Genomic DNA, 21,123 nt, shown 5'->3' with positions numbered 1-21,123 from the left:
GTGCTGTCGCAGAATGGGGTGAGCAATTAGGGTCACATAACAATGTATTTATAAAATTTTGTATGGGAGACTAACTTGAAATGTAAACTTCATTTAAACCACAACAATAAAAAAAAAAAAGATATCAATACTATCCAAAGCAATGTATAGATTTAACAAAATCCCTATCAAAATTCAAACAGCCTTTTTCGAAGAAGTAGAAAAGTCAATCCTCAAATTTATATGGAATTGCAAGGAGCCCCAAATAGCCAAAACAATCTTGAAAAAGAAGAATAAAGCAGGAGTACTCACACTTCCTAATTTTAAAACTTACTATAAAGTTAGGGTAATCTAAACAGTGTAGTACTGGTACAGTAAAACCTGCAAAAGCAGGAATCTGTGTAAGGCAGAAACCTGTCAGAGAAAGAAAACACAAATATTTTCCATTAAATACAGAGCGATAGAAAAGTGGTGACTGCACCCTGTCAAAGGCGGGAAACTTGCAAGGCCTAGAAAAACAAGGCAATCCTGTCCAGTTTCAGCTCTCATAGGTTTCATTGTATAAGGATAGACATATAGACCAATGGAATAGAATTGAAAGTTCAGAAATAAACCCATACATTTATGGCCAGTTGATTTTTGACAAAGGTGCCAAGTCCATTCAGTGGGGTAAGAATGGTATCTTTAATAAATGGTGCTGGGACAACTGTATCTCCACATGCAAAAGAATGAACTTGGGCCAATATCTCACAATATACAAAAATTAACTCAAAGTGGATCTGTAACCTAAATATAAGACCTAAAAGCATAAAACTCTTGGGAAAAAAAAATAGGTGCAAAAATTCAAGACTTTGTTTTTGACAATAGCTTCTTAAATATGACACCAAAAGCATAAGGAACAACAAAAAAATAGGTAAGTTGGACTTCATCAAAATGAAAAATTTGTATATATCTGTGTGTGGCCTTTCTAGCCATGGGCTTGTAACTCCCACCCAGGTGATTGTGCGATAGGGTAATTGTGGCCTACCAAGGGGACAGGTCAACTTTGCCTTAAAAGAGAGCCAATTCCAGAGCAAAGAGAAGCCCACCACCACCAAGGAAGGAGAGACCCCAGCAGCAGAGACCTGGCAGCAGGAGTCAGCACAGTGGCCTCTCTCGCCCAAAGAGAAAGCTGAGTGCCTTTGGGCAGACACTGAGGACCAGGAAGAGGCATGCCTGCGAGCACAGCTGGGGAGGGGCTATCCTAACGGAAGAACTGTATCCTGAGTGTTCTTGAGCCTGAATTGTAACTGTTACTTCCCTAATAAACCCCATAATTGTGAGTATGGTCTCTGAGTTCTGTGTGGTCATTGAAATGAATTAACGAACCCAGTAAATAGGGCTGTAGGGGGGACGGTTGGTGTCAGAATTGGTAGAGATGGCAGAGTAGGCTTGTCTGGCCTCCACCCCATAGGAATTAGCCTTGGGCTGTTGATCTTGGTTCTCCTTCCCCCTTGTGGGGTTGGAGGAGGTCAGACACTGCCCCCACACCGTTCTTACAGTAGCCCCCATGTCGTTCTTACAGTATCAAAGGACTTTCAAGAAAGTCAAGAGACAATCTACAGAACGGAGAAAATATTTGAGAATCATACATCTGATAAGGATTTAATATCCAGAATATATAAAGAACTCCTACAACTCAACAAAAAACAAACAACCCAATTTAAAAATGGGTAAAGGAATAGGCATTTCTCCAAAGAAGATATACTGTTGGTGTTACAAATGGCCAATAAGCACATAAAAAAATGCTCAACATCATTAGTCATTACCCATTGCCATTGAGTTGATTCTGACTCATAGCAACCCTATAATCATTAGGGAAATGCAAATGAAAACCACAATGAGATACCACTTTAAAACTTCTAGGATGGCTAGAATAAAAAAATGGAGGATAACAAGCGTTGGAGAAGATGTGGAAAAACATTGTTGGTGGGAAGGTAAAATGGTGCAGTCCCTGTGGAAAGCAGTTTGGTGGTTCCTCAAAAAGTTAAGTACAGAATTATCATATGAAGCAGCAATTCCACTCCTAGACACATACCCAAAAGAACTGAAATCAGGCATTCAAGAAGATATTTGTATTCCAATGTTCATAGCAGCATTATTCACAATAGGCACTTTTTTCCATCTTTTGGCTATCGACAGATGAATGGATCAACAAACTGGTACATACATGCAATGGAATATTATTCAGACATAAAAGGAATGATGTTCTCATACATGCTACAGTAAGGACGAAACTTGAAAACAATATGCTAACTGAAATAAGCCAGATACAAAAGGATAAATACTATATGATTCCATTCATGTGAAATGCCCAGAACAGCCAAATCCCAAATGACAGAAAGAAGATTATGGTTGCCAGGGGCTGGGGAAAGAGGGAAATAGGAGTGACTGCTAATGGGTATGGGATTTTTTAGGGTGATAAAAATGTTCTGGAATTAGATGCCTAGTGGTGATGATTGCACAACTTTGTGAATATCCTAAAACCATTAAACTGTACTCTTTAAAAGGGTGAATTTTACAGTATGTGAATTATATCTGAATTAAACAAAGGAAAGGATGGGAGGAGAGGGATTGAAGAGAGTATAACAGATAATTCTTGAAGAGCTTTGATGTGAATGGGATCATGGCATTAGAGTATTAGCTAAAGTGAAAGTGGGGTCAGGAGACAGTTGATTGTTTTTTAGATGAGGAAAAAAAGAAAATGTTTATATGCTGATGAAAGATCTAAGAGAGGGAAAACTTTTGTGGAAAAGTGAAAATTGCTGGAGCAATGTCCCTGAATAGGTGAAAAGGGGTAGGATAAGATCTGGTGGACAAGTGGAGGGACTGACTTTAAAAGCACTGACAGTTCATCAATAGGAACAAGAGAGAAGACAAAGCATATGGGCGCATACGCAAGTGAGTCAATGCGGTGGAAGTTTATGAAAGTTCTCTTCTGATTGCTTTGATTTTCTCAGTGAAATAGGAAGCAAGGTCATCTAGTGAGAATGAGGATGGAGGAGAAATTTAAGGTTGAGGGATAAGGAGAAGGTGTAAAATAATCCTCCAGAAGAATGGAAGAGCAAATGACCAGGGAAATGTAGCATGACTGCATGTAGTTATGACTGACAGTCAGCACTAAGTGCCTACTGGAGGTTCATGGTCATGAATATAAAGTGAGAAGAGTTAGCATTTTGAGTGCTTTTCTCCAGCCACATTCAATTGTGTGGATGAAGAAGTGGAGCAGTCCATGAGTTGGATTTAAAAGTTGGATTTTAACATGGAACTAACAAACTCTGAGGACATAAGGGAGGGGAGGCTAGAGAGAGAGAGAGAGAGTGATACAATGACAGACCAAGGAATTTAAGCTGAGTAAGGAGGGAAATGAGGACATAAGAGGATAAGAGACAATAAAAAATGTGGTAGGATTATTTGCAGGTCCTGGTGGGTGGATGCATTTTTGGAGTTAGAGTACTAAAGGGAGTAAGTTAGAAAGATAGGAGGTAAAAGTTAGAAAGTGAGAAACTTGGAATTGAGATTATAGAAGGTTTCAGTTATTGGCAGCAGCAAGGTTTAGAATCTGACACGGTACAATGGATGAGGTAGGTTAGAGGACAAGATTACTAAAGATAACAGTTTAAGACACCGAGAGGCCAGGATATTGGAAACATACGTCTGACTATTGCAATTACCAAGAATTATGACAGTAGTTAATAAAGCGACTGACAATGGTCAGTAGCTAAAATCTTTGAGGAATGAGGACTGACCTGGGGGTCTAGATGACTGTCAAGTGGTATACATAGAAAAAATGAGATTCAAAGATAAGGGGATTAGGAAGAAAGGAGGAAGAATGGTCTAGAAGTAGCAATAACATTCACAAGAAAGAAACTTATCCCACCCACTTCCTAGTAATAATAAGGGGTTGTTGTTGTCGTTGTGTGCCGTTGAGTCAATTTGGACTGATAGGGACCTCATGTGACAGAGTAGAACTGCCTCATAGGGTTTCCTAGGCTGTAATCTTTACTGGAACAGACTGCCGGGTCTTTTCTCCTGCGGAGCGGCTGGTGGGTTCAAACCACTGACCCTTCAGTTAACAGCTGAGCATTTAACCATTTGTGCCACCAAGGCTCCTTAGTATGAGGGGTAAAGGAGAGAAAACGGCTACCATCTGCGAAAGCTTCACGAAACCGCAGAATCCTTTGTTCTGTGTTCTTCTATGTCTACCTGATTGAACTTGACCCCACCACCTTCCCAGTTATTGATGTTAAACTGAAAAGTCAAAGGTTCTTTTCTTTCGCTTTTTTACACACACATGCACAGACACAAGTACACACACACAACTGTAACAATGTAAGTCTTCTTGGAAAATCAAAGATTTTTATGATCCTGCGTTGAATTTTAATCATAAGGGCATAAAGCAAGCACTACTTCACACTGCCGAAGCCATCTCTGAACTCATTCTATATAAAATGACTTGTCAAAGTCGTTTTAAACTCTTGATTTTCTTAAGAAGAAGGATGTGAATTGAAGAGACTTATAAAGACTGAATTTCATACAGTAAAAATTTAAAAATCTACTTTATCAGAATTTTTATTAAAACAAATTTTAATCTCAGTGTTTTACATTATAACCCTCTCCTTATGTTTTATTTTAATATAAACCAATTTCAATGCAATCTGTTTAAAAAAAAAAGAGGGGGCAGCATCATAAGCACATTTAATGTTCAAGATACTTCATGAGATATTGTTGGGATATTCACATCAATAATACAATCTAATTTCAAGGAGTTTATATAACCACAAACATACATGACTAACTCTAATACAAAATAGAATGTGATTAAGTACTTAAAATAGAGCACGCCGCCAAGCGCTATGAAGCGCAAAGGTATCTACTCCAACTTCCCTGTTCATATGTGAGAACAATGAGCTGAAAGATGTCATAAAACAAGATAACACAGAGCCAGGAAAAGGCGGATATCTGTCTTGTTAACAAGTCTAAGGCTTCCACCACTCTACCATGCTTTCTCCCAACCAATCTTTTTCCCTATCACTTTTAATGTTAACAAAAAATAATATTGGTGTAATTTCTCCCTTTCTCTAACGTATAAAAAATTCGACTTATCCCAAGCATCTTCTTTTAAACATACACTCAGTATTTGAAGAACCATAATTTCATAGAGCCTACTACTATGAATATGACTTATTAACATTTAATGAGTGCTTACCATATGCCAGGAGTCCCTGGATGGTACAAACGGTTAAGCACTCAGCTAAACTACAAATCAAAAGGTTGGTAGCTCAAATCTACCCAGAGGCACCTCGGAAGAAGGGCATGGAGATCTACTTCTGAAAGATCACAGCTACTGAAAACCCTATGGAGCACAGTTCTACTGTGACACACACAGGGATGCCATGAGTTGGAATCAATATGAGAATTTGTTTATTGTTGATGTTTAAGTGAAAGTTTACATTTCAAGTTAGTCTCTTATACAAAAATTTATACATACATTGTTATGTGACCCTAATTGCTCTCCCTACACTGTGACAGCACACTCCTCCTTTCCACCCATGATTTCCCATTTCCATTCAACAAGCTCCTAACCCTCTCTGCCTTCTCATCTCACCTCTGGACAGAAGCTGCCCGTGTAGTCTCATGTATCTACTTGAGATAAGAAGCACACTCTTTATGAGTACCATTTTATGTCCCACAGTCCAGTCCAATCTGTCTGAAGAGTTGTCCTCGGAAATTGTTTTAGTTCTGGGCTGATACAGTCTGGGGGCCACGCCTTCTGGGGTTCCTCCAGTCTCATTTAGACCATTAAGTCTGGTCTTTTTACTAGAATTTGAGTTCTGCAACTCACCTTTCTCCTGCTCCATCAGAGACTCTCTGTTGTGTTCCCTGTCAGGGTGGTCACTGGTGGTAGCTGGGCACCATCTAGTTCTTCTGGTCTCAGGCTGATGAAGTCTCTGGTTTCTGTGGCCCTTTCTGTCTCTTGGGCTAATACTTTCCTTGTGTCTTTGGTGTTCTTCATTCTCCTTTACTCCAAGTGGTTGGAACCAATTGATGCAAGCTTTTAAGACCCCAGATGCCACTCACCAAAGTAGGATGCAGAACATTTTCTTAATAAACTTTGTTATGCCAATTGACCTAGATGTCCCCTGAAAGCATGGTCCCCAGACCCTTGCCCCTGCTACTCTGTCCCTCAAAGTGTTTGATTGTATTCAGGAAACTTCTTAGCTTTGGTTTAGTCAAGTTGTGCTGACTTCCCCTGTAGTGTGTGCTGTCCTTCCCTTCACTTAAGATTATTCTTGTCTACTATCTAGTTGGTGAATAACTCTCACCCTCCCTCCCCATCCTCATAACCATCCAAGAATGTTTTCTTCTGTGTTTAAACCTTTTCTTGAGTTCTTATAATAGTGGACTTATACAATATCTGTCCTTCTGTGACTGACCAAATTCACTCAGCATAATGCCCAATACAAGAATTTTTGACGGCAACTGGTTGGTTACTATACGCTAGGCCACGTGTTAAGTGCTTTATGAGTATCTCATTTAATCCTCACCACATTATGAGGTAGGTACTATTATTATATCTGTCAGTTGAGGAACTAAGGATATAATGGTTAGTGATTAGTCCAAGTTTTAACACAGCTATAAGTAGTAGGCCTTGCTTGACTCTAGAGCCTGTTCTTGAGTTGGAATCAACTCAAAGGCAACTGGTTTGGTTTTGGTATACTGTCTACTAAGGGGAAAAAAGTATACATTTTAAAATTAATATTTAGAACTCAATGGTAAGCCTATAATCTATACTGGGAAATGATCAAGAGATTTTCTAAATTGTATTTAAAGAATCTACTTAAAGTATGTCAAGCTGTTCTTACACACAGGAGAAGTATTTAAAAAAAAAAACAAAAACCCAAACCCATTGCTGTCGAGTCGATTCTAACTCATAGTGACCCTATAGGACAGAGTAGAACTGCCCCATAGGGTCTCCAAGGAGCAGCTGGTGGATTCGAACTTTCGACCTTTTGGTTAGCAGCTTGAGCTCTTAACCACTCTGCCACCAGGGCTCCAGGGGAAGTATATGTTAGGCAATTTTTCATTTATGCTTATAAGAACTTCATAAAAGAAACTGTGAAATAATAAAGAAAAACAAATCGCTCAAGCAACTGTCAGAGCATAAAATAAAGAATAAGCCAATTGTAAAAATACACTTAAAATTTAGTTATCCAAAGAGAAAGTCAACATGATTTTTTTTTTTTAACATGATTTTGATAATTGGAAAAAAGTATGTCAGCAAATGACTAAAAGACTAACATCTAAAAAACACCTCGGATCCAGGACATAAAAACATAAAAATCCAACTTTGATTTCTCATTAAAGTCATAAATGATAATTAGCACTGGCATAAGGATAGATATATAAATCAATGGAATAGAATTAAGAGTTCAAAAATAAGCCCTAACATCTACGGTCAAGTGATTTTTGACAAAGGTTTCAAGATAATCCAATGGTGAAAGAACAGTCTTTTCAACAAATGGTGCTGGGACAACTAGAAATCCACACGTAAAAGAAAGGAGTTGAACCTCCTACATCATACACAAAAATTAACTCAAATGGATCACAGTCCAAAACGTAAGTGCTAAAGCTATAATAGTATAAAACTCTTACAAGAAAATATAGGAGTAAGTCTTTGTGACCTTGGATTGTTGTTGTTAGGTGCTGTCGAGCCGGTTCTGATTCATAGCGACCCTACAGGATGGAGTAGAGCTGCCCCATAGGGTTTCCAAGGAGCAGCTGGTGGATGTGAACTACCAACTTTTTGGTTAGCAGCTGCGCTCTTAACCACTAGGCCACCAGGACTTGTTTTCTTAGATATGATACCAAAAGCACAAGTGACAAAAGAAAAATTAGATAAATTGGATTACATCAAAATTTAAAACTTTTATACTACAACTGACATCATCAAGAAGATGAAAAGACAATGCACACAATGGGAAAAAAAAATCTGCAAACCATATACCTGATAATACGGGTTAAGTGTCCAGAATATAGAAAAACTCTTCCAACTCAATAATAAAAACACAAATAACCCAATTAAAAACAGGCAAAGAAAGGTCCCTGGCTGGCACAAACAGTTTTTGCTGGGCTTCTAACTGAAAGGTTAGAGGTTCAAATCTACCCAGCAGTGCCACAGAGGAAAGGCCTGGCAATCTATCTCTAAAAATTACAGCTATGGAAGGGGAATGGGCAGGGGATACGAACAGACATTCTCCAAAGAAGATACACAAATGGCCAATAAGCACATGAAAAGATGCACGGTATCATTAGCCATCAGGGGACTGCAAATCAAAACCACATGAGATATTACTTTAAAACCAGTCGCTTTCAGGTCAATTCCAATTCATGGTGACGCCATGTGTTTCAGAGTAGAACTGCACTCCAGAGGATTTTCAATGGCTGTTATCTCTCGGAAGTAGATCACCAGGCCTTTCTTCCAAGGAGTTTCTGGGTGGATTTGAATCACCAACCTTTCAGTTAGTAGCTGGCCGCTTAAGTGTTTGTGCCACCCAAGACTCCTGATATTATTTTACATTCACTAAAAAAAAAAAAAAAAAACTAGTTGCCATCAAGTCAATTCTGACTCATGGTGACCCCATGTGTTATAGAGTAGAACTATACTCCGTAGCGTTTTCAGCGGCTATGACCTTTCAGAAGCAGATCACCAGGCTTTTCTTCCAAGGTGCCTCTGAGTAGGTTCGAACTGACAACCTCTCAGTTAGTAGTAGACTGCTTAACTGTTTGCTCCACCCAGAGACTCCTATGGAGTTACCACATGACACTTCCATCAGGTATGACACAGATGACTCCCCAGAAGCCTAGGGCAAAAGCCAGATTTCTCTTTGGGCAAGATCAAATTCTTTACTACACAGGCATGCAACTGACATCTAATAGGTAGAGCCAGGGATGCTGCTAAACATCCTACAATACACAGGACAGCCCCCACAACAAAGAATTCTCTGTTCCAAAATGTCAATACTGCTGCTATTGACTGGCATACAGTAATTCATTCAAGTTATTGAAGAGCACACCATTCACTTATCCTCTCTCAAGATCAATCACAAGTTAATTAGTACTTAGCCTCTACCAATACTAAGTACTTAGCCTATACCAATACTAAGCCTCTAATACTCTTAATACTATTAAGTAGCATCTACTAATACTACTTTACTAAGGTAATTTGGAATTTAAATGAATGGATTTTTCTGAATAGGTTATAAAACAGATATGAAACTACATGAAATAAAAGCAAAGATACACACATATGTTTTAAAAATAAACAATTACATATTACACTTAAATCTAAGAGGAAAAAAGATAAAGAAAGCACTTACTGTAAAAATGTTCTAAATTCTGAAGCTTCAAAGTTCTCCACAACAATGGGCTCATGATTTGTTAAATTGTTTGATGTTTTTCCAATAGTATGATAATAGAAGTCAGGAACCCTTGCTAAAAGGACTGCTTTGTGTGCCTTGAACAAAGTACAACCTATACAGAAAGTAACATCTGTATGGATTTCTTCCCTTAGAAGCCTGTAAGGTATAAGAAAGAATCATAGCTTAATTAAGAAATATATAATATACCCATTTTTAAATAGATTTAAAAAAAACACATAAATTTAAAAATAGAGATGCAACATGAAATAAAAATAAGTTAATATAAAGATGAGTTTGTTCTCAGTGCATTCTAAAGAATGTTGTTTAATATTGGCTTATAAACTAATTTCCTAAAATTTATAGTGAAAACAAATATAATTTCACTAAAACAGTAAAACCACTTTTTCAAAAAATATCATTTCTTATTAAATTCCTTCTAATAACAAATTTAAAATTTATACTACTTATAGTTATTTTCCTTTAAAAACGTATATTCTTTAGATTTATTTTGAAAAACAGAACACTGGATAACATGGTCATTGAATATTAAAAAACCTATTTTTTAAAAAATGTTGCTAAAATTGAAGCAGAAAAGTAAACACCAACAAAGTAGATATAACAATAGACAATTCAGATTAGAAACTGGTGCTCTTTGTTCTAATGCTAAATCACAAGTTTGAAATGCAAGCTCGACTGTCAAGAATGTGACATTTAAGCTCTATTTCATTTTTTTCCCCACAAATAGAAGTAACCATCCTGTGCAGTTCTACCCAGACACATAAAGGGTAACTACGAGTCAGAATTGACTTAACGGAACAGATTTTTCAAAACGTATTATTAAAATGATGGACTCATAGGGGAAACGCATTCAAATCCCTTTACTAGTGTACAGACACAGTCATGGGAAACCTAACCAATTATGTTTACATGTAAAGTGATGGAATGATTGAAATCAGCATCATAATGGAATCTGTCAGATTACAATCTTTTTTTCTCTTTTTGTTAACTTTCTATTTTTACTCTCTAAATATTAAGTAATACTTCATATCACTATAGCATTATTGTTAGCATGGTATGTATTCTCAGAGGACTTCTGTACTGCAGGAAATAATTGGCAATCATGCCGGTACACTACAGGAGGTACAAGTAATGGATAAAGACATCCATTACACTGAAAGCCTGGAAAGCTGCCACTGACACACTCCCCCAAGACCAAGTTAGGGGCTCCTTCCTCTGATCCCATCGCACTCTGTACATACCTCTACGACAGCACTTGTCGCTGCATCATTATTTTTATGTCTTTCTTCTTACTAGACAATAAACTCCCCAACGGCAAAAACTGTATCTTTAGTATATAGCAAGAGCTCAATTTCTGCTTGGTGAATAATCATATTTTGCCCTAAATGAAACAAATTTTTCTAAGCACAGAAGCTTTCAGCACCTTGAAAACAATGAGCAGATACAGCTTAGTTTGGTCAATCTTTCATCAACAGATTATTTTCATAAATGATTTTAAAAGTTATGTAAAAATGTGTTGGTCTCTCAAACTTTAATAAAAACTTAAATTGTACAACAATTTGTTCTTTCCTCCCATCCACTTTCTCCCTATCCCCTACTCCTCCCCATGGTAATTTTAAAGCACTGCAGTTGCTAGCCATACAGTCATCACTAGGGAATCCACCTTGTGGCTAACAGATGCCCAAGAGTATTTGTTAAATTAAAAAAAAAAAAAAAAAAAAAAGAATTAATGAGAAAATACAGTGATTTTTATTTTGTAAAACCACTTGTGTCACTTAGGACTTTGTTACTAGTAAGAGAAAATAAAATCTGACTCAGACTGGCTTAAACATTAACAGGGTTTATCAGCTCATCTAATAGTAAAATCTGGAGGAAGGGCAGGTTGGAGGAATGACTCAACTATATCAAGGCTCAGTTTCTTTCCATCTCATTGCTCTGCCAACAACTGTATTAACCTATCTTAAGCATTTTAGACTGTTGGTAAAACTTGGATGTCACGAATCATTTACTGAGCACATACTATGCACTAGGTGCTGGGGACATAAAGATGAGTAAAATACAATCCTGTCCTCAAGAAGTTTATAGCATAGTAGGGAAGCCAGGCCTGAAAATTATAAAGTGTGATAATTCAATAACAAAAATAAGTATATTTTTTTTTCAGGGGCAGACATAAGAGAAGATCTCATAAAACAAAAACCAAACCCACTGCCTTGAGTCAATTCCAACTCATAGCAACCCTACTGTACAGAGTAGAACTGCCCCAGAGGACTTCCAAGGATGTAAATTCTTACGGAAGCAGACTGCGACATCTTTCTCCCGAGGAGTGGCTGGTGGTTATAGCAGCCGAGCACTTTAACCACCATTCAAACTCTTCCCTGGAGCAAAGAAGGCCTCCATGATCTAGTCTTAGTCTACCCATTCACCCTCATCTGCTGTCACTTTGACTGCCTGGTCTTCCAAATAAAGTTACCAAAGTCATTTATTGTGTATGCGTGGCCATGCTTTGTACCACATGACCTAGAAAACCTAACCACATCTGAATGGACAAGGATATGGCATTTGAGTCAAGAATTGTTGTTAGGTGCCATCAAGTCGCTTCTGACTCATAGCGACCCTATGTACAACAGAACGAAATGCTGCCCGGTCCTTCATCATCCTCACAATCATTGTTATGCCTGACCTCACTGTTGAAGCCACTGTGTCAATACATCTAATTGACAGTCTTCCTCTTTTTCACTGATCCACTACTTTGCCAAGCATGGTGTCCTTCTCCAGGGACTGGTCCCCCCTGATAACATGTCCAAAGTATGTGAGACGAAGTTTCACCATCCTTGCTTCAGGAGCATTTTGGCTGTACTTCTTCCAAGACATATTTGTTCGTTCTTCTGGCAGTCCACGGTATAGTCAATATTCTTTGCCAACACCACAAGTCAAAGGCATCAATTCTTCTTCGGTCTTCCTTATTCATTGTCCAGCTTCTGCATGCATATGAGGCGACTGTAAACATCATGGTTTAGGTCAGGCGCACCTTAATCCTCAAAGTGACACTTTGCTTTTCAACACTTTAAAGATGTCTTTTGCAGCAGATTTGCCTGATGCAACATGTTGTTTGATTTCCTGACCGCTGCTCCCATGGGCGTTGATTGTGGATCCACATAAAATGAAATCCTTGACAACTTCAATATTTTCTCCACTTATCATGATGTTGCTTATTGGTCCAGTTGTGAGGATTTTCGTTTTCTTTATGCTGAGGTGCAATCCATACTGAAGGCTGTAGTCTTTGATCTTCATCAGAAAGTGCTTCAAGCCCTCTTCACTTTCAGCAAGCAAGGTTGTGTCATCTGCATATCACAGGTTGTTAATTAGTTTTCCTCCTATCCTGATGCCACATTCTTCTTCATACAGTCTAACTTCTTGGATTATTTGCTCAGCATATAGACTGAACAAGTGTGGTGAAAGAATACAACCCCGATGTACACCTTTCCTGACTTTAAACCCGTAGAATCCCCTTGTTCTGTTTGAATGATTGCCTCTTGATCTCTGTACACTTCTGCATGAGCACAATTAAGTGTTCTGGAATTCCTATTCTTCACAATGTTATCCATAACTGGTTATGATCCACACAGTTGAATGCCTTTGCATAGTCAATAAAACACTGGTAAACATCTTTCTGGTATTCTCTGCTTTCAGCCAAGATCTATCTGAGATCAGCAATGATATCCCTCATTCCACATCCTCTTCTGAATCCGGCTTGAATTTCTGCCAGTTCCCTGTCGACGTCCTGCTGCAACTGCTTTTGAATGATTTTCAGCAAAATTTTACTTGCGTGTGATATTAATGATATTGTTTGATAATTTCTGCATTCTGTTGGGTCACCTTTCTTTGGAATGGGCACAAATATGGATCTCTTCCAGTCCAGGAAGTTGTCTTCCAAATTTCTTGACACAGACAAGTGAGCACCTCCAGTACTGCATCTGTTTGTTGAAACATCTCAACTGGTATATTCCGTCAGTTCCTGGAGCCTTGTTTTTTGCCATTCCCGTCAGTGCAGCTTGGACCTCTTCCTTCAGTACCATTGGTTCTTGATCATATGCTACCTCTGGAATTGCTGAATGTCAACTAATTCTTTTTGGTACAGTGACTCTGTGTATTCCTTCCATCTGCTTTTGATGTCTCCTGTGTTGTTCAATACTTTCCCCCATACAATCCTTCAATTTGGCTACTCAAGGCCTGAATTTTTTCTTCAGTGCTTTCAGCTTGAGAAATGCTGAGTGTGTTCTTCCCTTTTGGTCCTCTAACTCCAAGTCTCTGCACATTTCATTATAATACTTTATGTTGTCTTCTTGAGCTGCCCTTTGAAATCTTCTGTTCAGCTCTTTTACTTCATCATTTCTTCCTTTTGCTTTAGCTACTCTAGCAAGTTTCAGAGTCTCTTCTGGCATCCATTTTGGTCTTTTCTTTCTTTCCTGTCTTTTTTTAAATGACCTTTTGCATTCTTCCTGTCGATATCCTTGATGTAATTCCACAACTCATCTGGTCATCGGTCATTAGCGTTCAATGTGTCAGATCTATTCTTGAGATGGTCTCCAAATTCAGGTGGGATATACTTAAGGTCATATTTTGGTTCTCGTGGACTAGTTCTAATTTTCTTCAGTTTCAACTTGAACTTGCATAGCAACGATGGTCTGTTCCACAGTCAGCCCCTGGCCTTGTTCTGACTAATGATATTGAGCTTTTCCATCGTCTCTTTCCACAGATGTAGTCAATTTGATTCCTGTGTAGTCCACCCGGCAAGGTCCACATGTATGGTCGCTGTTTATGTTATTGAAAAAAAGGTATTTGCAACAAAGAAGTCATTGGTCTTGCAAAATTCTAACATGAGATCTCCAGCATCGTTTCGGTCACCAAAGCTGTATTTTCCAACTACCAATTCTTCTTTGTTTCCAACTTTCGCATGCCAATCATCAGTAATTATCAACGCATCGTGATTGTATGTTTGATCAATTTCGGACTTCGATTTCCTCATCTTTGGCATTAGTGGTTGGTGCGTAAATTTGAATAACAGTTTTATTAACTGGTCTTCCTTGTAGGCATATGGATATTATCCTATCACTGACAGCATTGTACTTCAGGATGGATCTTGAAATGTTCTTTCTGACGGACACACCTGTCAGTTTGTCGTACTGTGCTGGTTTGCGTGTTGCTGTAATGCTGGAAGCAATGCCACCAGTATTTCAAATACCAGCAAGGTTACCCACGGTGGACAGGTTTCAGCAGAGCTTCCAGACTAAGACAGAATAGGAAGAAGGACCTGGCAGTCTACTTCTGAAAAAACTGGCCAGTGAAAACTTTATGAATAGCAGCGGAACATTGTCTAATACAGTGCCAGAAGATGAACCCCTCAGGGTGGAAGTCAGGAAGATGAGCCCCTCAGGTTGGAAGTCACTCAAAATACGAACAGGGAAAAGCTGCCTCCTCAAAGTTGACCTAAATTACGTGGATGGAGTAAATCTTTTGGGACCTCCATTTGCTGAGGCGGCATGACTCAAAATGAGAAGAAACAGCTACAAACATTCATTAATAATCAGACCATGGCATGTACGAAGTATGAATCTAGGAAAACTGTCAAAAACGAAATGGAATGCAGAAAGATCGATATCCTAGGCATTAGTGAACTAAAATGGACTGGTATTGGCCATTCTGAATCAGACAATCATATGGTCACCTATGCCAAGAACGACAAATTGAAGAGGAACAGCAAAAAAAAGAGTCAAAGATAGCCAGTGGCTAATGTGGTAGTTAAACAAGAGAACTGTAGCAGAAACGTTCAACAATAAACAGGGATCTGCTGGTCGCACTCTGAGAGTTCCAAAGCAAATCCATGGTTGAGTAAGAAAAAGAAATGGATAAGGAGACAAGAAAAGATGAAGGAACAAAGTTACTGGAAGGTCAATTTGCCCAGCTACTGCAGAGGAGGCAGATTGCTTAGGTTCACATTCTGGCCATGTGACCTTGGGCAAGTCACTTTAATGTCCCTGGAGCCAGACTGCCAAAGTTCTTATTCTGTCTCCACCACTCCCTCTCTAATGCTGTTTCCTCATATATTAAATGCAAATAATAACAAAATTTACCTCATGGGATTCATGAAAGGTGTAAATAAAACATTACATTTAAGCCCAGTGTCTAGCAAATAGTAAGCTAGCAGTAAATATTAGCTATTTTTATTACAATGATCCTGAATAATGGTCCATTTCTCAATGAGGTAAGCCTGTATAGCTGCTGTCATATCCTAAGCAACTCTCCAATTCTCCATCGGATCTGGTTTTTTGACTGTTGAAACAGTCTCTCGTTTTTCCTCACTTCCCCATATATCGTATCATTCCAGGTAAGATGAAAGTCTCTGTTCCCTGCCATCTAGAAGAATCAAACACAACTTACTTTCCCAAAATAAAGCTCTTTCAAATCTCTTTGCCTTTGTAAAAACTGTTCCCATGGCTTAGACACCCTCTGACCTCTCCCTTCCCAATCTCTACCTAATCAATTTCCAATAACTCGTTCAAATGTCACTCTTCTATAAAACCTTTTCCAAATCACCCCTCATCGCTTTTGTTTGGCCATAATCTCTCTCTCACCAGAGTGTAAGCACAGATATAAAAAACCAAACCTAATGTCATCTTGGCTGTAATCTTTATGGAAGCAGATTGCCAGGCCTTTCTTTCAGGGCACCCCTGGGTGGGTTCAAACTGCCAACTTTGAAGTTAGCAGATGAGTGCAAACCATTTGTGCCACCCAGGGAATCTTACAAACACCAAAGCTATGTCTTATTAATCCTTGATTCCTCAGGACATAGTACAAGGCTAGATATTCCATTGTTTGTAGAATAAATCAACAATATTGCTGTACTTAGAGATTAGCTTGGCATAGCACTTAATGTAGTTGGATGAGCATATGAAGTTGTTTTGTTTTGTTCTTGGTTAAAACAAACAAACCCATTTTGCCTATTTTTCTTTGCTTGTAATAAAAAAAAAAAAAAAAACCCAAACCCGTTGCCGTCAAGTTGATTCTGACTCATAGCAACCATATAGGGCAGAGTACAACTTCCCCATAGGGTTTCCAAGGAGTGGCTGGTGGATTCGAACTGCTGACCTTTTGGTTAGCAGCCGAATGCTTAACTATTGAGCAACCAGGATCCTATCTTCTATTGCTGCTAGGACAAGGATAAATTGTGTACCTGTTCTACTTTCAACATCATTTTCTTTATATAAAGTAGGTGTGTTACCTTCCTTAAATTCATAAAACACTTTAAGGCCACAAAACAATTCATATGTATTATGTCACTTTACAAGATATTACTAGCCTTGTATTAAGTAGCATGGAAAACTTGTTTGTATTTATATTTCACATTTGGGGACCTTAAGATATTTCATGAAGTTGTAAAGCTTTTTCATGGTGTCTAGTAGAGAGACCTTTACATGACGTAAGAGTTCCTGCCCTGAAGTTCAAAGAACACAACTTTTATTCACCTCACTTATTACTTTCCTTAGGCTTGTTACTCTAGATCCTGGAACAGGAAGGCAAAGCCACCAGAAAAACAAAGCCACTGATGGTCAGGAAGTATCTTATTCCTCCCCCTAGAAACAGGGCAATTTCAGTCTTATTTTTGCCATCTTTCACATCAATCCCACACTAGTGGAGACAAAGCAGTATCCTTGGTAGGTAGGCCCAAATTAAGGGGAAATCACAGGAAAATCCAGATTATTGCTGCTGGAGTGCCTTAAGTGTGGGTAGGTTTCTGACAGAAAGTACTTTTTAAAATGTAGAAGGCTGCACAACAGTTAGTTATTGGTAGTTCACTGGCTCTCAAAGTATGGTCCCTGCCTGCAGAATCAGCATCACATGAGACCTTGGGAGAAATGCAAAATCTTGGGCTGCATCCCAAATGTACTGAATCAGAAACTACTGGGTGGGACCTAACAAATCTCTGTCTTAACAAGGCTTCCAGGTGACTATGATGCATGCTAAAATTCCAGAATCAGTGTTGGGGTGGAGATGGAAATTAGCTAGGAAAGATTTCTAAGCTTTATTGTCTTTGCAAACAGATAATTTTAGCTGGATTCACCATAACCAAAGGTGGACAACCATGAGGCTTACAAAAGTTAAACTTCAGGAGGTGGGGCCAAGATGGCGGAGTAGTCAGATGCTTCTGGTGATCCCTCTTACAACAAAGACCCAAAAAAACAAGTGAATCAATTATATATGACAATCTACGGGCCCTGAACATCAAAGGCAAAGTTGAGGAATTGGACTGAGTGGCAGGGGTAGGGAGAGATGGTTCGGAAGAAGTGAGGAGTTGCCAGACCTGACCAAGAGGGAGCCAGAGCCTTTCAGGCTGGATCAGCTAGTGGTGCATGGTGAGGCAAGCAGCAGCACTTGGGAGGTGTTTTCCACATCGGAAGAGACCCAGTGGCAGAAAATCTACTCGGCCATCCAGAACCAGTGAGAAGCGGCCCTCGATCAGTGAAAAGTAGTTGCGTCTGGCCTACTGCATGGATCAAAAACACCCCCCTTTGGGAAAAATCTCTCTCCCATTTTCCCCTCCACTTCCTGCTCTGCACTGGGTCCAGGACAGCTTCAGCGACTGTCAAGCCCCCTGGGCCGGAAGTAGGACTCATCATGCGCATTGAGCCATTCTCCCGGCCTTGGAGAGGGAACAAATTAACAAACAGGGAAAAAATAATCTGCCGGCCCCCCAAGCCAGGAACTCAGGGTAGGCACAGCACCTTTGCCTAGGCACAGGCTTAGGGTCCATGGACTTAGAGTGCCTTATCCCATGCAGGGACTTGGATGGGCCCATTTCAACAGTGTAGGCCCTCATTACCACAGTGTAAAAGGGTATATACCTGAAATCTAACTTCAACTGTTTCAGCTGTGAAGTGGCCGGTTCGTAACATTTGACACTGCTCTGGTCATTAAGCAGGGTCTTCACCTACCCACGTCAGGGGCCTGAGGACTGGTGGCTCCACCTACGCCACCTAGCCACCTGTGACAGGGGCCTAAGAATAAGTGGTGCCCCTTCATCCTTACAGCCAATAGCACTGGGTGCTCATAGTCCAGTTACAAAACCCACCCACCAACATGCTCTAGGGAACAGGGACAAGCTTTCTTCCTGGAAACTTGAGGGCGGCTGTCGTCTCCCTGCCTTGCTCAGCGCGTGACCCCTTGCTGCAGCCAGATGCCTGTGCCTACACCAGTCACCCATGTCTGTCTAGAACTGTAAGTGAGAGCCTGCACCACATACTTGGTGGCCGACTACCTGAACATCTGAGCTGAATTCATATAGGAGGACTGGGCAGGCTCCTGGGCTCATGTACTTAGTGGCAGGTCTGACCATTTGGTGGCAGGATGCTGGAGCTTCAAGGGCGCCAGTGATCAGGCTAGCTCACACAAGCAGCCTATTTGCGCATAACAAAACAAAACAAGAAGCTAAGATACAGTAAGCAAACATAAAATAAATAAATATAATAACTTATTAATGGCTCGGAGACAACAGTCAATATCAAATCAAATAAAGAGGCAGACCATGACGGCTTCAGCAAGCTCCCAAAATAAAGAATCAAGAAATTTTCCAGAAAAAGAGAATTTCTCGGAATTACCGGAATTAGAATACAAAAAATTAATATACAGAACTCTTCAAGAGATCAGGAAGGAGATTATGCAAAAAGCATACCAAGCAACAGAGGAGCTTAAGAAGGTTAGAGAAGAGCATAATGACAAATTTAACGGGCTGCAAGAATCCATACAGAGATAGCAATCAGAAATCCAGAAGATTAACAATAAAATTTCAGAATTAGACAACTGAATAGAAAGGAATAGGAGCAGAACTGAGGCAATGGAAGTCAGAATTAGTGAGATGGAAGATAAAGCACCTGACACCAACTTATTTGAGGAAAACTCAGATAAAAGGATTTAAAAAAATGAAGAAACCCTAAGAATTATGTGGAACTCTGTCAAAAGCAATAACCTACAAGTGACTGGAGTATCAGAACGGGGGAGATAACATAAAATACAGAGAGAATTGTTGAAGAGTTATTGACAGAAAATGTCACTGATAATGTGAAAGATGAGAAGATATCTATCCAAGATGCTCATCGAACCCCACATAAGGTAGATCCCAAAAGAAAGTCACCAAGACATGTTATAATCAAACTTGCCAAAACCAAATAAAAAGAGAGAATTTTAAGAGTGGCTCGGGATAAATGAAAAGTCATCTATAAAGGACAGTTAATAAGAATAAGCTCGGATTACTCAGCAGAAACCATGCAGGCAAGAAGGAAATGGGAAGACATACATAAAGCCTTCAAGGAAAGAAACTGCCAGCCAAGAACTATACATCCAGGAAACTGTCTCTCAAATATGATGGCAAAATTAGGGCATTTCCAAATAAACAGAAGTTTAGGGAATTTCCAAAACCAAACCAAAATTACAAGAAATACTAAAGGGAGTCCTCCAGTTAGAAAATCAATAACATCAGATAACAACCCAAGACTAGAACACAGGACAGAGCAACCAGATATCAACACAGATACAGAAGTGACAAAAATAAATTAAAGCTAAAACATTGAAAATAGGGAAACAGATGTTAATATGCAAAAGATGACAACAATAAAACAAAAAAGATGGACTAAAAAAATGTAGACATAGATTTTTCATATGGAGAGGAAGTCAAGGTGATATAAAGAAATAAAGACTGATTTAAACTTAGAAAAATAGGGGCAAGTATTAAGGTAACTGCAAAGGAAACTAACAATCCTACACATCAAAATAAAAAACAAGAAATATATAAAGACTCAGCAAATACAAAATTAACAACAATGAAAAAGATGAAAAGAAAACACAAAGAAAAATGACTCAGCACAAAAAATTAAGTGGAACAAAGGAACTGTCAACAACACACAAAAAAGACATCAAAATGACGGCACTAAACTCATACCTATCAATAATTTCACTGAATGTAAATGGACTAGATGCACCAATAAAGAGACAGAGAGTGGCAGAATGGGTTTAAAAAACACGATCCGTCTATATGCTGCCTACAAGAGACACAATGACTTAAAGACACAAACAAACTAAAACTCAAAGGATGGAAAAAAATATATCAAGCAAAGAACACTCAAAAAAGAGCAGGAGTGGCAATATTAATCTCTAACAAAATAGACTTAAAGTAAAATCCACCATAAACAATAGCAAAGGACACTATATAATGATTAAAGGGTCACTATACCAGGAGAACATAACGATAATAAATATTTACGCACCCAACGACAGGGCTCCAAAATACATAAAACAAACCCTAACAGCAATGAAAAGAGAGATAGACAGCTCCACAATAGTAGTAGGAGACTTCAACATACACTTTCGGTAAGAACAGAACATACAGAAAGAAGCTCAACAAAGACACGGCAGATCTAAATGCAACAATCAACCAACTTGATCTCATAGACATATACCCAACACTCCACCCAACAGCAGCCAAGTATACTTTCTTTTCCAACACACGTGGAACATTCTCCAGAATAGACCACATATTAGGCCATAAAGCAAGCCTTAACAGAATCCAAAGCATCCAAATATTACAAAGCATCTTTTCTGACCATAAAGCCATAAA

General features: G+C 39.0%; 1 protein-coding gene across 3 annotated transcripts in view; it reads right to left on the bottom strand.

The window, feature by feature from the left end:
- The window catches only part of BTBD8 (BTB domain containing 8), a 109,052-nt gene that overhangs the window by 85,145 nt on the left and 2,784 nt on the right, over positions 1–21,123 (bottom strand). The window contains exon 2 of one of the 3 annotated variants that reach the window (XM_023733422.1): positions 9,399–9,596. The exons of 1 other annotated variant lie outside the window; for it this stretch is intronic. In XM_023733422.1, the coding sequence (XP_023589190.1) occupies positions 9,399–9,596 (198 nt within the window). Of the gene's footprint in view, positions 1–8,374; positions 8,468–9,398; positions 9,597–21,123 lie in introns of those variants that run through there. One more of the 3 variants, XM_023733425.1, reaches the window with a different exon arrangement.

Source organism: Trichechus manatus, unplaced genomic scaffold (genome assembly GCF_000243295.1).
Source record: "Trichechus manatus latirostris isolate Lorelei unplaced genomic scaffold, TriManLat1.0 scaffold00058, whole genome shotgun sequence".
Lineage (NCBI taxonomy): Eukaryota > Metazoa > Chordata > Mammalia > Sirenia > Trichechidae > Trichechus > Trichechus manatus.
The sequence above is the reverse complement of the archived record's forward strand: the minus strand, read 5'-3'. Positions and strand labels throughout refer to the sequence as shown.